Genomic DNA, 17,405 nt, shown 5'->3' on the forward strand with positions numbered 1-17,405 from the left:
GCTGTATACTACGTGGCTGTGATATACTACGTTGCTGTGCTATATGCTATGTGGGCTTTGTTATATGCTATGTGGCTGTCCTATATACTACGTGGGCTGTGTTATATGCTACGTGGACTGTGCGATATACTACGTGGCTGTGCTACATACGTGGGCTGTGCTATATGCTACGTGGGCTGTGCTATATACTACGTGGGCTGTGCAATATACTACGTGGCTGTGTTTTATACTATGTGGGCTGTGCTATATACTATGTGGCTGTGCTATATACTATGTGGCTGTGCTATATACTACGTGGCTGTGCTATATACTACGTGGCTGTGCTATATACTACGTGGCTGTGCTATATACTACGTGGCTGTGCTATATGCTACGTGGGCTGTGTTATATGCTATGTGGGCTGTGTTATATGCTATGTGGGCTGTGTTATATGCTATGTGGCTGTCCTATATACTAAGTGGGCTGTGTTATATGCTACGTGGACTCTGCGATATACTACGTGGCTGTGCTACATACGTGGGCTGTGCTATATACTACGTGGGCTGTGCTATATACTACGTGGCTGTTATATACCACGTGGCTGTGCTATATACTACATGGCTGTGCTATATACTACATGGGCTGTTATATGCTATGTGGCTGTGCTGTATACTACGTGGCTGTTATATACTACGTTGCTGTGTGTGGTGCAGTGAGCCCTGTGGCAGGTAGGGGGCGCTGCATGGTCTCCTCAGTATGCGCACGGAGGCATATTGAGGCCGTGAGAGTGCGTGGCAGTTGTGTGCATGGATATGATAGTGAGACAGTGTCTGGCATTGTGGTTAATGGGAGGTATGTGTCACAGGGATGGATGCTCCCTGCGATGCAACCCGGAGTATCTTGTCTTTAGAGCACGTGAGCACTGAAGATGTCATTTAGTGCACCTGGGTCCGGGTTGCGGGTAGCTATGAGAGATGGGAGGGTCTGGCTACCCACATACCTCACTCTGAGTGGGGGTGCTCACTGTATCTTTTTCCCTGCAGGAGTTTGAGGACCTGCAGTGATGTCATGATCATGTGACCAGTGCATGTGATTTTACCTCACCTGTGGGTGTGGTTACAAGCTAACTAAAGGAGGTGTGTTAGCACATGGGAGTGAGTGTCGGTGAGTCTGTCAGGATGGACAGACTTCCATGTGTCCAGGCAGGACACTACAGAGCATTCCTGTATGCTCTCTGAGTGGGGACCTGAGTGGCTCTGTGCTGGAAGATCTTGGAAGCCTAAGTGTTGGGAGTGTTGATTCCCTGGAGAGCACGTGGTGGGACTCTGGTACTGGTGGCCTGGGGTGTTGGACGGTCCCAGCCGGGCAACAGACATCCTGAAGATCACCCGGACAGGTCACCTGTGGTGAGGACCATGGAGTGACGAGGAGTCAGCCTGTGGAGCAGGAGCTCCTATGAGGTAACCCCGGGTATGGGGAAAGGACTATGTGCCTTAATGAAGGTCAGTTACTGAACTGTGTGGCATGCAGTCACCCAGGACAACTGGACAAAGTAAGGTCCTGCATGTTTACTGACTGTGCTTCAAAGCCGTATATTGTGAAGTGCTAAGTATTATGTGAGGTCTGTGATGTGGAACATGGCCTTCCGTGGTTTATGCTGAGTGGATAATAAACCACATGCACTATTTATGTGAAAAACCGTGCCTGTCTATGTTTATCCTGCTGACAAGCGAGTATTCCCCAATACGCTAGTGAGCGCTATCTCACATGTGCTATATGCTATGTGCGCTGTGTTATATGCTACGTGGCTGTGCTATGCTACGTGGCTGTCCTATATACTACGTGGGCTGTGTTATATGCTACGTGGACTGTACTATATGCTATGTGGGCTGTGTTATATGCTACGTGGCTGTCCTATATACTACATGGGCTGTGTTATATGCTACGTGGGCTGTGCTATATACTACGTGGCTGTGCTACATACCACGTGGGCTGTGCTATATACTACGTGGGCTGTGCAATATACTACGTGGCTGTGCTATATACTACGTGGCTGTGCTATATGCTACGCAGGCTGTGTTATATGCTACGCGGGCTGTGTTATATGCTACGTTGCTGTGCTATATGGGCTGTGCTATATGCTACGTGGGCTGTTATATGCTACGTTTACTGAACAAGTTCTGTCATACATATTCTAGAATACCCGATGTGTTAGAATCGGGCCACCATCTAGTATCTAATAATAATCTACGTGGATCTTTGGATAAATGGTAAGTCTGACCCTAATGTGGGGGGAGGATCTCAGAGGGAGCAGGCAAAACCCAAGAAAGCACACAAGGGGTACAACATATAGAAGATCCTCAGAGACATGGCACCTGGTGAGATGTGGAACCGCAAGCACTGGGAAGAAGCTCTCGAGAAAGATCCAAGCTTCTTATAGTTAACTCCACACAATTAAAACAAGAAATAAAATCTCGGCTTTAATGACGCCGGTGATCCTCAGTGTGCGCAGCGCCATTCAGAAGCTGCATCTGCTGCCTCCAATTCACTTGACATGACACTTCGGAGAATCGGGGGCCGCCGTCTATTATTTAAGATTTAAGAACAGATTATTGTTGCTGAGATCCTGCGCTTATTACATTTACCAAATGAGCCTGGGGATTCGTCGCAGGGAACGCATGAAAATAATGCAGATTTCTATTGCTTCTGATGTAAAAAGGTCGACATTTAAAGCGCAGAGAAAACAGAGCGAACTACTTAAGCACTTAGGGAGTACGCAGGAGAACGGCATAAACTCAAATGCTCGTACAAATAAAACACGCGGCTTTATATTCCAATGGAGACTTGCTAGCTTGATAAAAGTACACAGCTTCACTTCTGTACTTCAGACACATTGCGGCAGATAAAACGAGACTTCAAAGAAAGGCTACAATGTTCACAGGAGCATCCACACAACTCACACCACCAACCTGGACAGCAGCTCCGCCGGCAAGCAAGGCCCAAGGACAAACATGAAGCGTCCACAAAACACTGTTCCAAGCTGCAACTTATACCGGTCTTATAACACTTATACCGAAAGTGAGAAGCAACAACGTACAGATTACAGGGAGAACGGAACTATATAACAAATAACGTCACTGTGTACTTACACATCCTGTATTATACCCCAGAGCTGCACTCACTATTCTGCTGGTGCAGTCACTGTGTACATATATTACATTACTGATCCTGGGTTACATCCTGAATTATACTCCAGAGCTGCACTCACTATTCTGCCGGTGCAGTCACTTTGTACATACATTACATTACTGGTCCTGAGTTATATCCTGTATTATACCCAGAGCTGCACTCACTATTCTGCTGGTGCAGTCAGTGTGTACATACATTACATTACTGATCCTGAGTTACATGCTGTATTATACTCCAGAGCTGCACTCACTATTCTGCTGGTGCAGTCACTGTGTACATACATTACATTACTGATCTTGAGTTACATGCTGTATTATACTCCAGAGCTGCACTCACTATTCTGCGGGTGGAGTCCACTATGTATATACATAACACTACCTCCTCCTTCCTTACTTCATCCTCTCAGCCATGTAAACTTGATGCAAATTTACATTAAAATTAGAGTTGCAATACTAAATGATTTTCACTTTGTCTGCATTTACAGAACACATTTTCTCCTTCAAAGGAATCTCTTTAAAGGGAACCTGTCACCCCGTTTTTTCAGATTAAGATAAAAATACTGTTAAATAGGGCCTGCGCTGTGCGTTACAATAGTGTATGTAGTGTACCCTGATTCCCCACCTATGCTGAGAAATACATTACCAAAGTCGCCGTTTTCGCCTGTCAATCAGGCTGGTCAGGTCAGGTGGGCGTGGTGACATCGATGTTTCTTCCCCAGCTTTCCGTTGGTGGCGTAGTGGTGTGCGCATGTTCAAGTTCCGAATCCACTGCGCGCAGGTGAAGAAAAAGCACGCGATCTGCCCTATTACCCTTGTCATCAGTGGGGGCGGCCATCTTCCTGAGGCCGCGCGTGCGCAGATGGAGTGCTCTGCTGCACGGGGCTTCAGGAAAATGGCCGCGGGATGCCGCGCGTGCGCAGATGGAGATCGCGGTGGCCATTTTCCTGAAGCCGAGATGCAAACTCGGCTTTGGGAAAATGGCCGCCGCGATCTCCATCTGCGCACGCACGGCATCCCGCGGCCATTTTCCTGAAGCCCCGTGCAGCAGAGCACTCCATCTGCACACGCGCGGCCTCAGGAAGATGGCCGCCCCCACCGATGACAAGGGTAATAGCGCAGATCGCGCGCTTTTCCTTCACCTGCGCGCAGTGGATTCGGAACTTGGACATGCGCACACCACTACGCCACCAACGGAAAGCTGGGGAAGAAACATCGATGTCACCACGCCCACCTGACCTGACCAGCCTGATTGACAGGTGAAAACGGCGACTTTGGTAATGTATTTCGCAGCATAGGTGGGGAATCAGGGTACACTACATACACTATTGTAACGCACAGCGCAGGCCCTATTTAACAGTATTTTTATCTTAATCTAAAAAAACGGGGTGACAGGTTCCCTTTAAGGCCATGCGAAGAAATTCCTAGAGCTCATCATTCAATCAAGTATCAACAGATCACACAAATAAGCAAATTCTTAAAACCATTCCAATAAATTGTTTAACCCCTTCCCGACCCATGACGCCACGTAGGCGTCATGAAAGTCGGTGCCATTCCGACCCATGACGCCTATGCGGCGTCATGGAAAGATCGCGTCCCTGCAGATCGGGTGAAAGGGTTAACTCCCATTTCACCCGATCTGCAGGGACAGGGGGAGTGGTAGTTTAGCCCAGGGGGGGTGGCTTCACCCCCTCGTGGCTACGATCGCTCTGATTGGCTGTTGAAAGTGAAACTGCCAATCAGAGCGATTTGTAATATTTCACCCATTATAACGGGTGAAATATTACAATCCAGCCATGGCCGATGCTGAAATATCATCGGCCATGGCTGGAAATACTAGTGTGCCCCCACCCCACCCCTCCGATCGCCCCCCCAGCCCTCCGATCTGGCCGGTACACTGCTCCGGCTCCCCTCCGTCCAGTGCTCCGCTCCCCCCCGTGCCCTTGTCCGCTCCCCCCGTGCTCCAATCACCCCCCCTGCACTCCGATCCACCCCCCCCCGGTGCTCCGTTCCACCCCCCCGTGCTCCATTCCAGCCCCCCCGTGCTCCGTTCCACGCCCCCCGTGCTCCGTTCCACCCCTCCCCGTGCTCCGATTCCCCCCCCCCCCCCCCCCCGTGGTCGCCCCCCACCCCATCATACTTACCGATCCAGCCGGGGTCCCGTCCGTCTTCTCCCTGGGCGCCGCCATCTTCCAAAATGGCGGGCGCATGCGCAGTGCGCCCGCCGAATCTGCCGGCCGGCAGATTCGTTCCAAAGTGCATTTTGATCACTGAGATATAATCTATCTCAGTGATCAAAATAAAAAAAAATAATAAATGACCCCCCCCCCCCCCTTTGTCACCCCCATAGGTAGGGACAATAAAAAAAAATAAAGAAATTTTTTTTTTTCCACTAATGTTAGAATAGGGTTAGGGTTAGGGGTAGGGTTAGGGGTAGGGCTAGGGGTAGGGTTAGGGGTAGGGTTAGGGTTAGGGTTAGGGCTAGGGTTAGGGTTTCGGTATATGCACACGTATTCTGGTCCTCTGCGGATTTTTCCGCTGCGGATTTGATAAATCCGCAGTGCTAAACCGCTGCGGATTTATGGCGGATTTACCGCGGTTTTTCTGCGCATTTCACTGCGGTTTTACAACTGCGATTTTCTATTTGAGCAGTTGTAAAACCGCTGCGGAATCCGCACAAAGAAGTGACATGCTGCGGAATGTAAACCGCTGCGTTTCCGTGCAGTTTTTCCGCAGCATGGGCACAGCGATTTTTGTTTCCCGTAGGTTTACATTGAACTGTAAACTCATGGGAAACTGCTGCGGATCCGCAGCGTTTTCCGCAGCGTGTGCACATACCTTTAGAATTAGGCTATGTGCACACGGTGCGGATTTGGCTGCGGATTCGCAGCAGTGTTCCATCAGGTTTACAGTACCATGTAAACATATGGAAACCAAATCCGCTGTGCCCATGGTGCAGAAAATACCACGCGGAAACGCTGCGTTGTATTTTCCGCAGCATGTCAATTCTTTGTGCGGATTCCGCAGCGTTTTACACCTGTTCCTCAATAGGAATCCGCAGGTGAAATCCGCACAAAAAACACTGGAAATCTGCGGAAAATCCGCAGGTAAAACGCAGTGCCTTTTACCCGCGGATTTTTCAAAAATGGTGCGAAAATATCTCACACGAATCCGCAACGTGGGCACATAGCCTTAGGGTTAGGGTTGGAATTAGGGTTGTGGTTATGGTTAGGGGTGTGTTGGGGTTAGGGTTGTGGTTAGGGGTGTGTTGCGGTTAGGGTTGTGTTTAGGGTTATGGCTACAGTTGGGATTAGAGTTAGGGGTGTGTTGGGGTTAGTGTTGGAGGTAGAATTGAGGGGTTACCACTGTTTAGGCACATCAGGGGTCTCCAAACGCAACATGGCGCCACCATTGATTCCAGCCAATCTCGTATTCAAAAAGTCAAATGGTGCTCCCTCACTTCCGAGCCCTGACGTGTGCCCAAACAGTGGTTTACCCCCACATATGGGGTACCAGCATACTCAGGACAAACTGCGCAACAATTACTGGGGTCCAATTTCTCCTGTTACCCTTGTGAATAAAAAAAAATGCTTGCTAAAACATAATTTTTGAGGAAAGAAAAATGATTTTTTATTTTCACGGCTCTGCGTTGTAAACGTCTGTGAAGCACTTGGGGGTTCAAAGTGCTCACCACATATCTAGATAAGTTCCTTGGGGGGTCTAGTTTCTAAAATGGGGTCACTTGTGGGGGTTTCTACTGTTTAGGCACACCAGGGGCTCTGCAAACGCAACGTGACACCCGCAGACCATTCCATCAAAGTCTGCATTTCAAAAGTCACTACTTCCCTTCTGAGCCCCGACGTGTGCCCAAACAGTGGTTTACCCCCACTCATGGGGTATCAGCGTACTCAGGAGAAACTGGACAACAACTTTTGGGGTCCAATTTCTCCTGTAACCCTTGGGAAAATAAAAAATTCTGGGCTAAATAATTATTTTTGAGGAAAGAAAACGTATTTATTATTTTCACGGCTCTGCATTATAAACTTCTATGAAGCACTTGGGGGTTCAAAGTGCTCACCACACATCTAGATAAGTTCCTTTCGGGGTCTAGTTTCCAAAATGGAGTCACTTGTGGGGGGTTTCTACTGTTTAGGCACATCAGGGGCTCTGCAAACGCAACGTGACGCCCGCAGAGCATTCCATCAAAGTCTGCATTTCAAAACGTCACTACTTCAATTCCAAGCCCCGGCATGTGCCCAAACAGTAGTTTACCCCCACATATGGGGTATCACCATACTCAGGAGAAACTGGAAAACAAATATTGGGGTCAAATTTCTCCTGTTACCCTTGGGAAAATTAAAAAATTCTGGGCTAAATAATTATTTTTGAGGAAAGAAAACGTATTTATTATTTTCACGGCTCTGCATTATAAACTTCTATGAAGCGCTTGGGGGTTCAAAGTGCTCACCACACATCTAGATAAGTTCCTTTCGGGGTCTAGTTTCCAAAATGCGGTCACTTGTGGGGGGTTTCTACTGTTAAGCCACATCAGGGGCTCTGCAAACGCAACGTGACGCCCACAGAGCATTCCATCAAAGTCTGCATTTCAAAACGTCACTACTTCACTTCCGAGCCCCGGCATGTGCCCAAACAGTGATTTACCCCCACATATGGGGTATCAGCGTACTCAGGAGAAACTGGACAACTTTTGGGGTCAAATTTCTCCTGTTACCCTTGGGAAAATAAAAAATTGCAGGCTAAAAGATCATTTTTGAGAAAATAATTTTTTTTTTTTTTTCATGGCTCTGCGTTATAAACTTCTGTGAAGCACTTGGGGGTTCAAAGTCCTCACCACACATCTAGATTAGTTCCTTTGGGGGTCTAGTTTCCAAAATGGTGTCATTTCTGGGGGATCTCCAATGTTTAGGCACACAGGGGCTCTCCAAACGTGACATGGTGTCCGCTAATGATTGGAGCTAATTTTCCATTTAAAAAGCCAAATGGTGTGCCATCCCTTCCGAGCCCTGCCGTACGCCCAAACAGTGGTTTACCCCCACATATTGGGTATCTGCGTACTCAGGACAAACAGGACAACAATATTTGGGGTCCAATTTCTCCTATTATCCTTGGCAAAATAGGAAATTCCAGGCTAAAAAATCATTTTTGAGGAAAGAAAAATTATTTTTTATTTTCATGGCTCTGCGTTATAAACTTCTGTGAAGCACCTGGGGGTTTAAAGTGCTCAATATGCATCTAGATAAGTTCCTTGGGGGGTCTAGTTTCCAAAATGGGGTCACTTGTGGGGGAGCGCCAATGTTTAGGCACACAGGAGCTCTCCAAACGCGACATGGTGTCCGCTAACGATGGAAATAATTTTTCATTCAAAAAGTCAAATGGCGCTCCTTCCCTTCCGAGCCTTACCATGTGCCCAAACAGTGGTTTACCCCCACATGTGAGGTATTGGTGTACTCAGGAGAAATTGCCCAACACATTTTAGGATCCATTTTATCCTGTTGCCCATGTGAAAATGAAAAAATTGAGGCTAAAAGAATTTTTTTGTGAAAAAAAAGTACTTTTTCATTTTTACGGATTAATTTGTGAAGCACCTGGGGGTTCAAAGTGCTCACTATGCATCTAGATAAGTTCCTTGGGGCGTCTAGTTTCCAAAATGGGGTCACTTGTGGGGGAGCTCCAATTTTTAGGCACACGGGGGCTCTCCAAACGTGACATGGTGTCCGCTAAAGAGTGGAGCCAATTTTTGATTCAAAAAGTCAAATGGCGCTCCTTCCCTTCCAAGCCCTGCCGTGCGCCCAAACAGTGGTTTACCCCCACATATGAGGTATCAGCGTACTCAGGACAAATTGGACAACAACTTTCGTGGTTCAGTTTCTCCTTTTACCATTGGGAAAATAAAAAAATTGTTGCTAAAAGATAATTTTTGTGACTAAAAAGTTAAATGTTCATTTTTTCCTTCCATGTTGCTTCTGCTGCTGTGAAGCACCTGAAGGGTTAATAAACTTCTTGAATGTGGTTTTGAGTACCTTGAGGGGTGCAGTTTTTAGAATGGTGTCACTTTTGGGTATTTTCAGCCATATAGACCCCTCAAAGTGACTTCAAATGTGAGGTGGTCCCTAAAAAAAATGGTTTTGTAAATTTCGTTGTAAAAATGACAAATCGCTGGTCAAATTTTAACCCTTATAACTTCCTAACAAAAAAAATTTTTGTTTCCAAAATTGTGCTGATGTAAAGTAAACATGTGGGAAATGTTATTTATTAACTATTTTGTGTCACATATCTCTCTGGTTTAACAGAATAAAAATTCAAAATGTGAAAATTGCGAAATTTTCAAAATTTTCGCCAAATTTCCGTTTTTATCACAAATAAACGCAGAATTTATTGACCTAAATTTACCACTAACATGAAGCCCAATATGTCACGAAAAAACAATCTCAGAACCGCTAGGATCCGTTGAAGCTTTCCTGAGTTATTACCTCATAAAGGGACACTGGTCAGAATTGCAAAAAACGGCAAGGTCTTTAAGGTCAAAATAGGCTGGGTCATGAAGGGGTTAATTCTAGAAACTTCCAAAAGCATATCAATGTGAAAAAATACAGTTTACAATTGTTGCCCATCTGACCATGATAAAAATCAAACTTCCTGCAGCCACCACTAGAGGGAGCTTACTGTATACAGGTTAAGGAGTTCAATGTATAAATCATATGCAGTGAGCTCCCCCTATTGGTGTTTGCTGGAATGCAGAATTTCATCATTTAATGCTCTGTTTATATTGAGGATTTGACGTTTTGCATCAGAAAAAAAAAGCTGCGTCTGCAATAAGGACAGATTAACAAACTAACAGAGAATTTATTATTTAAATAAGAACTTATAGAATGCAAATAGTAAATACACTTAAGAGGAATAATTGAGGTTTGGTGGTTGTGAAGGGGATACTTGATATCACCCAAGTAATCCTAAAAGATTTTGGTTGTCCACTTTGAAGCATATCAACAGGAATCTACTGCAAATTGTAAAGCACTGGGTACATGACGCTTTGATGCAGGATACATAGGGGAATTGCTAGACATGCAATTTTCCCAAAAAATCATCCACATGCAGTCCTATGTAGAACATCCCATTAAAAATTGCAATATAACAAAAGTAAAACTATAATTTTCCAGAGTTTCTACTCACTTGTTGCAGTCCACGTGGATGAGAACGTGCGAGCCGCTGACTGTCAGAGCGATTTTGTGCCACTGCCCATCTGCCAGGCGATAGGGAAATGCTTCTGTCCTTGACTTTCCATTAAATCTGTAGTGGTATCTGATTTCATCCCTTAAACCACTGCTTTCCAGTTCAAAGAAGCTACAAGAAAACAGAAGGAGATGAGTGAAAGTCTCTCCGGTACGTGTAAAGTGCTCACATCCGCAGTGCGGGGTTCTGGAGTGCGCCCATCAGCTCACAACAGTGCTACCCCGAATCTCACAAAGAAACATTCGCTTCCTGCAGAAATTTTTATGAATTACGTTATAAAGCATAAAAACTCAAATTTTTCTCTCCAGCATATTGAGAGAAACCTGGAAAGGCCATCAAAACACAAAATTAGAGGCCACATAGCAAAGTTGGCACATACCATTGTGCCAGGCTTACCCCCCTTCGTGCACCCTAGGGTTATTTCTTACCCCCTCCAGAGATGGGAGCCCTGCACAGTCTTTCTACCCAATATAGCATGCAGATTATTCAGTGGCAGTCCTAGGAGGCTAGTGAAAAGGTGAGGTTATAAACTTCCATCCATAATCCTGTCTCTGATGATAAGGAGACTGCTGAAAACTCCTCTTGAAAGGACAGGGAGTAGATGTGCAATAAAGAAGCAGTGATCAGTGTGAAAACGTCAGAATAGCTAATGTTATTTGTTCTTTATTAAAGTTAAAAATATGAAAAAAATTGCAAAATATTATTTAAAAATACAAGTAACATAAGAATTTTTTTGATGATACATTCCTTTAAGAATAACTATTCAGAGATAAGCGTCCTCTAGAGATGCTAACAGCCCCAAATTTGAGGAGACTGTCTAAAAATTTTCTAACAATCCCAGCAAATACTGTGCCAGTGTAAAAATAAGGATGCAAAGGTTAACCATTTACTTGTAGAGGATGACAAGCCAGGTATTACATGTCAGAGTGAGGAGACTTATATGCCATGCATACTCATCAGGGAAATAGGCAATTTGCATGTTTAATTTCCCAAGGAGCATGCATGACATATAAGTCTCCTCACACTGACATGCCACGTCTGGCATGTCATTCTCCACAATTGGAAACATTACCCATTAGATTCCAGTCTTAGGCCCCTCACCTAGCCAAATCAGATCTCATACTTTGCACTGAGGAGGGGCAACACCCCGAAACATGTGTCTATAAATTAAGATTCTGGTTTGACTTTTATGCTATAAGTCATGTGCCAAGGATCGTTAACCCTCCGTCACATACAATATTCGGACTATCGTGTTCACATACAATGTGCCTGTCAGATTTTTTTGGCATGTGGTACATAGGAAACTAAAGCCTTTCCATTATGGAATGCAAACATACTGCTGTACTGTTGTCTCTCTTTCACACTTACAAACTGTGGCGGCAATTCCCTTTTGTTTTTTCTTACAGTTCCCACATATGACAGCTTCTGAATTTTCAGATAATCAATCAGATCACAACTTGTAAACCAATTGTCAGCTGTAATATTGCGACCCGATCCAAATAAGGGTTCAGCCAGTCTTTTTACAACATCAATGGGTTTGTTGCTCACACAGTAAGGACCTTCTGGTTGTTTTCCTGCATAAACTTCCAGGTTGTAAGTGTAGGTCTTACTGGCATCAACAAGGGCATACATTTTTATTCCATATTTGTTTGGCTTTGATGGAATATATTGACGAAAGGCACATCTACCACGAAAACCAAGGAGCATTTCGTCAATAGTGAGATTCTCTCCAGGGTAATAACTTTGTTTACAGTTTACAACAAATCTTTGAAATATATCACGAATTGGAGCAAGTCGGTCATGTGTTTTGCGTTCGGTTCTGGTAGTTCTGTTGTCAAACCGAAGGCAACGAATTAGAATCTTGAATCTGTTTATGGACATAACAAGGCTAAATTTTTCAACTCCATCCCCATCTTTACCCCAAAGTTCCTCCAAACTTTGTCTATTTGCCCTATAAGCTCCTGCAAGGTACAGTAATCCAAAAAAAGCACGCAGTTCTATTTCATCTGTGGGCTTGATGGTTCTGTTGCAGATGTACTTGTCCTTTATAATGTCTATATATTGGTTGGAATATGTGACAATAGAGTCCAGAATGTCATCTGTAAATATACTGTTCCAGCATTCAACTGCAGTTTTTGCATTACGTGCAGTTCCTATTACTGCAGGAAGGTGAGTAATAATGTTTAAAGGTTCCCTACGTTTTTTCTGGAATGGCTTCTTGTTCCATTTAGTATTTTTATCTTTTCCAATATAATATGATCCAACTTCTTCATCCTCACCACTGTCACCATCTTGCTCTGTTTCAGAATCCAGGACACATTCTTCCACCTCATCATGAGAATCAATCTCACTTTCCTCTCCTAAATCCTCATTCAGTGTGAGGTCTCTATCATCTAACAGCATGTTTGTTACTTCCTCAACATCAAGTTGTTTGGATAAATTGTACATTATCCTCTCCATTTCAGCAGATAATCTGAAGCAAGAGAAGGAATATGTTAGGGGACTACTGTATATGCCTGAGCAGCACACTTTCTCTTATAAAATCTCCCTTATTTCTATAAAATATCCTCACATTTTGTGCTATACATTCATAAAACAAGCTAAATAAACTATTGTGATGAATAAAAACATAAAATACCAACCTTACTGAATGTGACGTATTCACATACAATGAGCCTGAGAGATCTGTGCAGCTATATCCTCTCCCCTGAAGCTCTGAAATCCAACTGTGATATCAGGTTTCACAGACCTTCAAGAGACAGGAGACTACCTGGAGGGAGGGGGTTTCCTCACAATCTGGTGAGGAAGGAGAAATTAAAGTAAAAGAGAAGCGCCTGTCAGATCAGTTGTATGTGACGGAGGGTTAAAGGGTTGATATTGACTTGTAGGATTGCTGCTTCCAATAGGTGACGTTAGAGTTCTAGTCCTCTTCCTCTCTGAAGAAGCAATTTGTAGTGCGAAAATAGCAGCGGTTTTTGGAAACTTTTGACCAAAAATGAACATTCCTGTACAATTGGCTGTTTCCGGAGAAATCTTGGAGGTTGGACTTCATGGTCACCATTTTACCAACCCTACATTCCATACAGCAGACATCGGTCTAACAAACTTCTACAGACCTGATGAAGTCCTAAAGGTCGGTCTTTTGCTTTAGTGAGAGCCTATGGGAAAATTTCACGTTAACGCCGAGAGTTCTTGTGTGAAGGTAACAATCTCCCAACATTTACGTTTCAAACCGTAGGATATTTTAGGCCTCGGCTCCAACTGCTTGAAATGCACAAAAACCGACAAATCGCCCTTTTATAAATAATCAGCACCATTTCTATGCTCAGGTCAGTCCTTGACATAAATGGGAATATTGGACATTATGGTTAAAAAGGGTCTTCTGTATGTAAAGCTTCATTGTTTCATAAATGAAAAATTCTTCAGCTTTCAGACTGACTGTGTATCAAGGTTTACAAGTATGTTTGCCATCAGTGAATGGAAACACCCAGAGGCTCAAAAAAAACAACTCTACAAACTTAATACTTCATAGCTGATGACTTGATACAATAGCATCCATTAGAAACAGACAATGCTGTGAGATAAGTAACATCAGAAGAAGAACAAATCTCCTTACTGTCTAGTTTGCTACAATGTATCATTCAGCCCATGTGTCTGCATGGTAACAGACAACAAACAATCCCAGTGTAGTCTGACCTTTCAGTCGCGGGTTATATTATTCTCTCTGCCCTTCCAATAAACTACAGATCATAGAAAATGGAGAGGACTGAAGTACGGAACATGGGACTGCAGGATCAGGCTACACAGAGTCAGCAGATAGTCTGTAACCATGGAGATGCACTGCTTGGGATAGGAGCTGCAAACAAAACAGATTTTTAAAGAAACTTTTTTTTTTACATATATATTTAAGAAATAAAGGAAAATTTGGTTGGAGAAGTATATACAACCTTTACTTATAAATGCAGGTTAGCCTCCTGCAGCTGTGACGGATGTATCCCTGCATCTGTTGCTTGTTGTCCTCCTCACATTTACGTTGCTGCAGACAGCGCCACCGCGTTATCCACATACAACGCCAAATTAAAATATTTTCAGTGTTTCGTTCAGAACACCTTTTATTTTAAGCCTTTCAGCCAGGGACACAGAGATCTATGGAGAGCCTTTGTTAGTTGGCAGTGGCCGATAATTCAGAAGTGATTTCCCCCAGGCATGTAGGCACAAATATCTGCAGCATCCATCAACCTCTCGGCTGAACGCTATACTCAGATGCCGCCGCTCGACCTGTGACATTTACAGCTTTACCACTGAAGCACGTTTCCGCTATGCGGATGTGACACGCTGCAACAGTAGAAAGCTCGGGAATAATTCAGAGAGGAACCCAAAGCCAACGGATGACAAAAAGCCCTGCCACAGACTCACACGGCCACAGTCAGGCTTATTTACCAACTCCTAATGGCGCAGATGTAGGATAATTACAAGCTAAACCCATCCAGACTCCTCATGTAATGAATCTCTGCCACTTCTTCATTCCGATACCCTCAGTATCCCCGAGCAGAAGTTTCAGACTCTGATCCCAAGAGCGGCCACACAAAAGAAAAAATCTTTACTCATTGTGACAGCCACCATTACTTCAAGTTGTCTGATCCATGGTCTTTTTACTAAGAGCATTGAAAGGTAATATGACCTTTAAAAAGTCCTGAAAGTGAAAATTTTCTTTGAAGATCAGCACTCATTCCACTTGGTGAGATATAGCCTGCCTGTAGTCACCACTAGAGGGAGCTCACTGCATACTGATTTAACATTGACTTCAATGTATATTCAGTATGCAGTAAACTCCTGAGCTCCCCCAAGTGGCAGCCACATTTTGACACAATCACCTACAAAATGCACTGCAAGCAGGGAGTGCAGCTCTGGATTACCTGTGTATGTACGTTACATTATTTGTTCTGTACTGATTCAGAGGTACAGCTACAAATCAGGCAGAAAGTAGAGCGTGCAAGATTGTTTCCAGACAGATTTACATATGGCGGCTTCTATACTAGATTTCTCTTGACTGGAACATTGGAGGTCTACCAAAAAATATATTATTTTCTATGGGGGACAAGTATCTGCATAGCCGTACAACCATTTCCATATGTAAAAACCTGCCGACAGGTTCCCTTTAAATATGAATGAGTGCTTCTATTTAAAGGGGTTGTCTGGCCTTAGGCTACATGTCTGCAGTCCATGTCTGCAGTCCATCTTTTTAACTACTGACTTGTGAATCCTCACATCGCACGCTGTGAGGATTCGCCGATGCCGGGAGCATTGGTCATGTGACTGCAAGAATGCAATTTGCATACATGTGGTCACATGCAGACATGACGTGCGCTGCCTCACTTAAATGCTAGTGTATTGAGTGAGGTTGAACACATCTAGTCAGAAGGTAGCCAGAAGTATGCAAATTCCATACATTGCATCACATGACAGACTACCCCAGATGCCGTAAAAAAAGAATCCTCAAAACATGCAGCGCGTGACGTGAGAAATTCGTAAGTCTTCTGTCATGCTGAAACGGTTTGTGATAGAAAAAGGGGCCCTGAACCATTCCTAGGACTGGGGCTTTAACTATCCCTGCTCCCAAAAGTACCTCTAAAGGTGAGGAGGTTTGGGCCACCAGCCTTACTGTTCTCCTGTTATTCCCTAAGCTGTCCTCTCCCCCAAGTAGGCCCTGGGACAGAAATGTTAGTGTATGAACATGTAAGACAGGGATAACAGAAAGCAACAAATAATCACCAAAAGAAGAGAGGTATATAGAGAAGGATAGGAATGTACCAACAAAATGGGAATATGACAATGAGGAAAGCATACACCCCAAAGCAGCACACAACAGTCTCCAGTAGTAACAATTCAGCACAGCGTCTCCAAGGAGCTAGGAAGCAAAGCTTTCAATGGCATGGAAGAGAAGGTCTGACAAGATTTTATAGGGAGAGGAAATGACCAGGTCAGAAGCAGCTGAAATGGAGCTGCATGTTTCTGACCAGCATAAATAAGGTTGTTAACCTCTTCAGCAAAAGAAGCCTAATCCATTTAATATGGGACACAAACACACAGGCTAAATGGAAGACCTGCGATTCACAATACGTAGTGATCTTCCACCTACAGATCTCCCAGGAGTCTGTAACATACTTGTGACATCTCCAGTCACATAGAATCACTGCAGATGCGGAGCCCAAGTTCAAGTTTTGATTTTTGGGATCACTATTCTTATTATGTATTCACATTATGCATTTGGGGGTGTAGTTGAAATTATTTAAAAAAAAAAAAACAATTCTTCATTACAGATGAAAAATTTATTTACCGTAAATCTACAGTGAAACCAAATACGCCCCAAGAAGAAAAAAAAAAAAAGATGATGCTGGGACAATATTTGGAATTGAGCCGCGTTATACAAGATCTGGTAGGCGCTACGTCTCTCACTGTCAACTGCATGGTGTAGTAATCGCCCAGTGTGAACACTGCACATGACCTTTAAACAGCCTGCCAGACTATGGCTCCCACTGCTGCAGTTGGAGGGGTCTGTTCCTGCTGAGCCAACACATGAGGAGGAGACGACAAGTTGGTGCAAACGATCAAAATAAATGAGTTTTAGCAGGTGCCATGAAGACGTCGGGGAATTTACTTCAACCAGAAAGTGATGTTATTATCCCGTCTGCGGCTGTAATCCTGCACAATGATCCGGCCGCTGTCACCCTGTATTTATTAAGCCTCATCTTTTACATTCTCGCAATCAGTGGCGACATTTCTCATGTTTTTCACCAAGGACGATCAGCGGCAACCAAATCACTCAGGCGGTGTACAGAGACCTCAGCGTTCACTCTGTAACGCTCTCCAGGCACAATTATTGGGATATTGCTAAAGAGCGGCAAACAAATGCAAGTAAAATAAGAAATGTTTAGACTTCTATAAAGAATGTGTTCAGATGTAGCAGAGCTGAAAGTGTTATTTAACGCC

At 44.2% G+C, this 17,405-nt stretch overlaps 1 protein-coding gene across 4 annotated transcripts in view; it reads right to left on the reverse strand.

Annotated features, from left to right (window-relative positions):
• NELL1 (neural EGFL like 1) overlaps positions 1 to 17,405 on the reverse strand; it is a 784,159-nt gene that overhangs the window by 583,675 nt on the left and 183,079 nt on the right. For all 4 annotated transcript variants that reach the window (XM_069738862.1, XM_069738865.1, XM_069738866.1 and 1 more), the window contains exon 4: positions 10,356 to 10,526. In XM_069738862.1, coding sequence (XP_069594963.1) covers positions 10,356 to 10,526 — 171 coding nt within the window. The remainder of the gene's footprint in view (positions 1 to 10,355; positions 10,527 to 17,405) is intronic.

Source organism: Ranitomeya imitator, chromosome 9 (assembly GCF_032444005.1).
Source record: "Ranitomeya imitator isolate aRanImi1 chromosome 9, aRanImi1.pri, whole genome shotgun sequence".
NCBI lineage: Eukaryota > Metazoa > Chordata > Amphibia > Anura > Dendrobatidae > Ranitomeya > Ranitomeya imitator.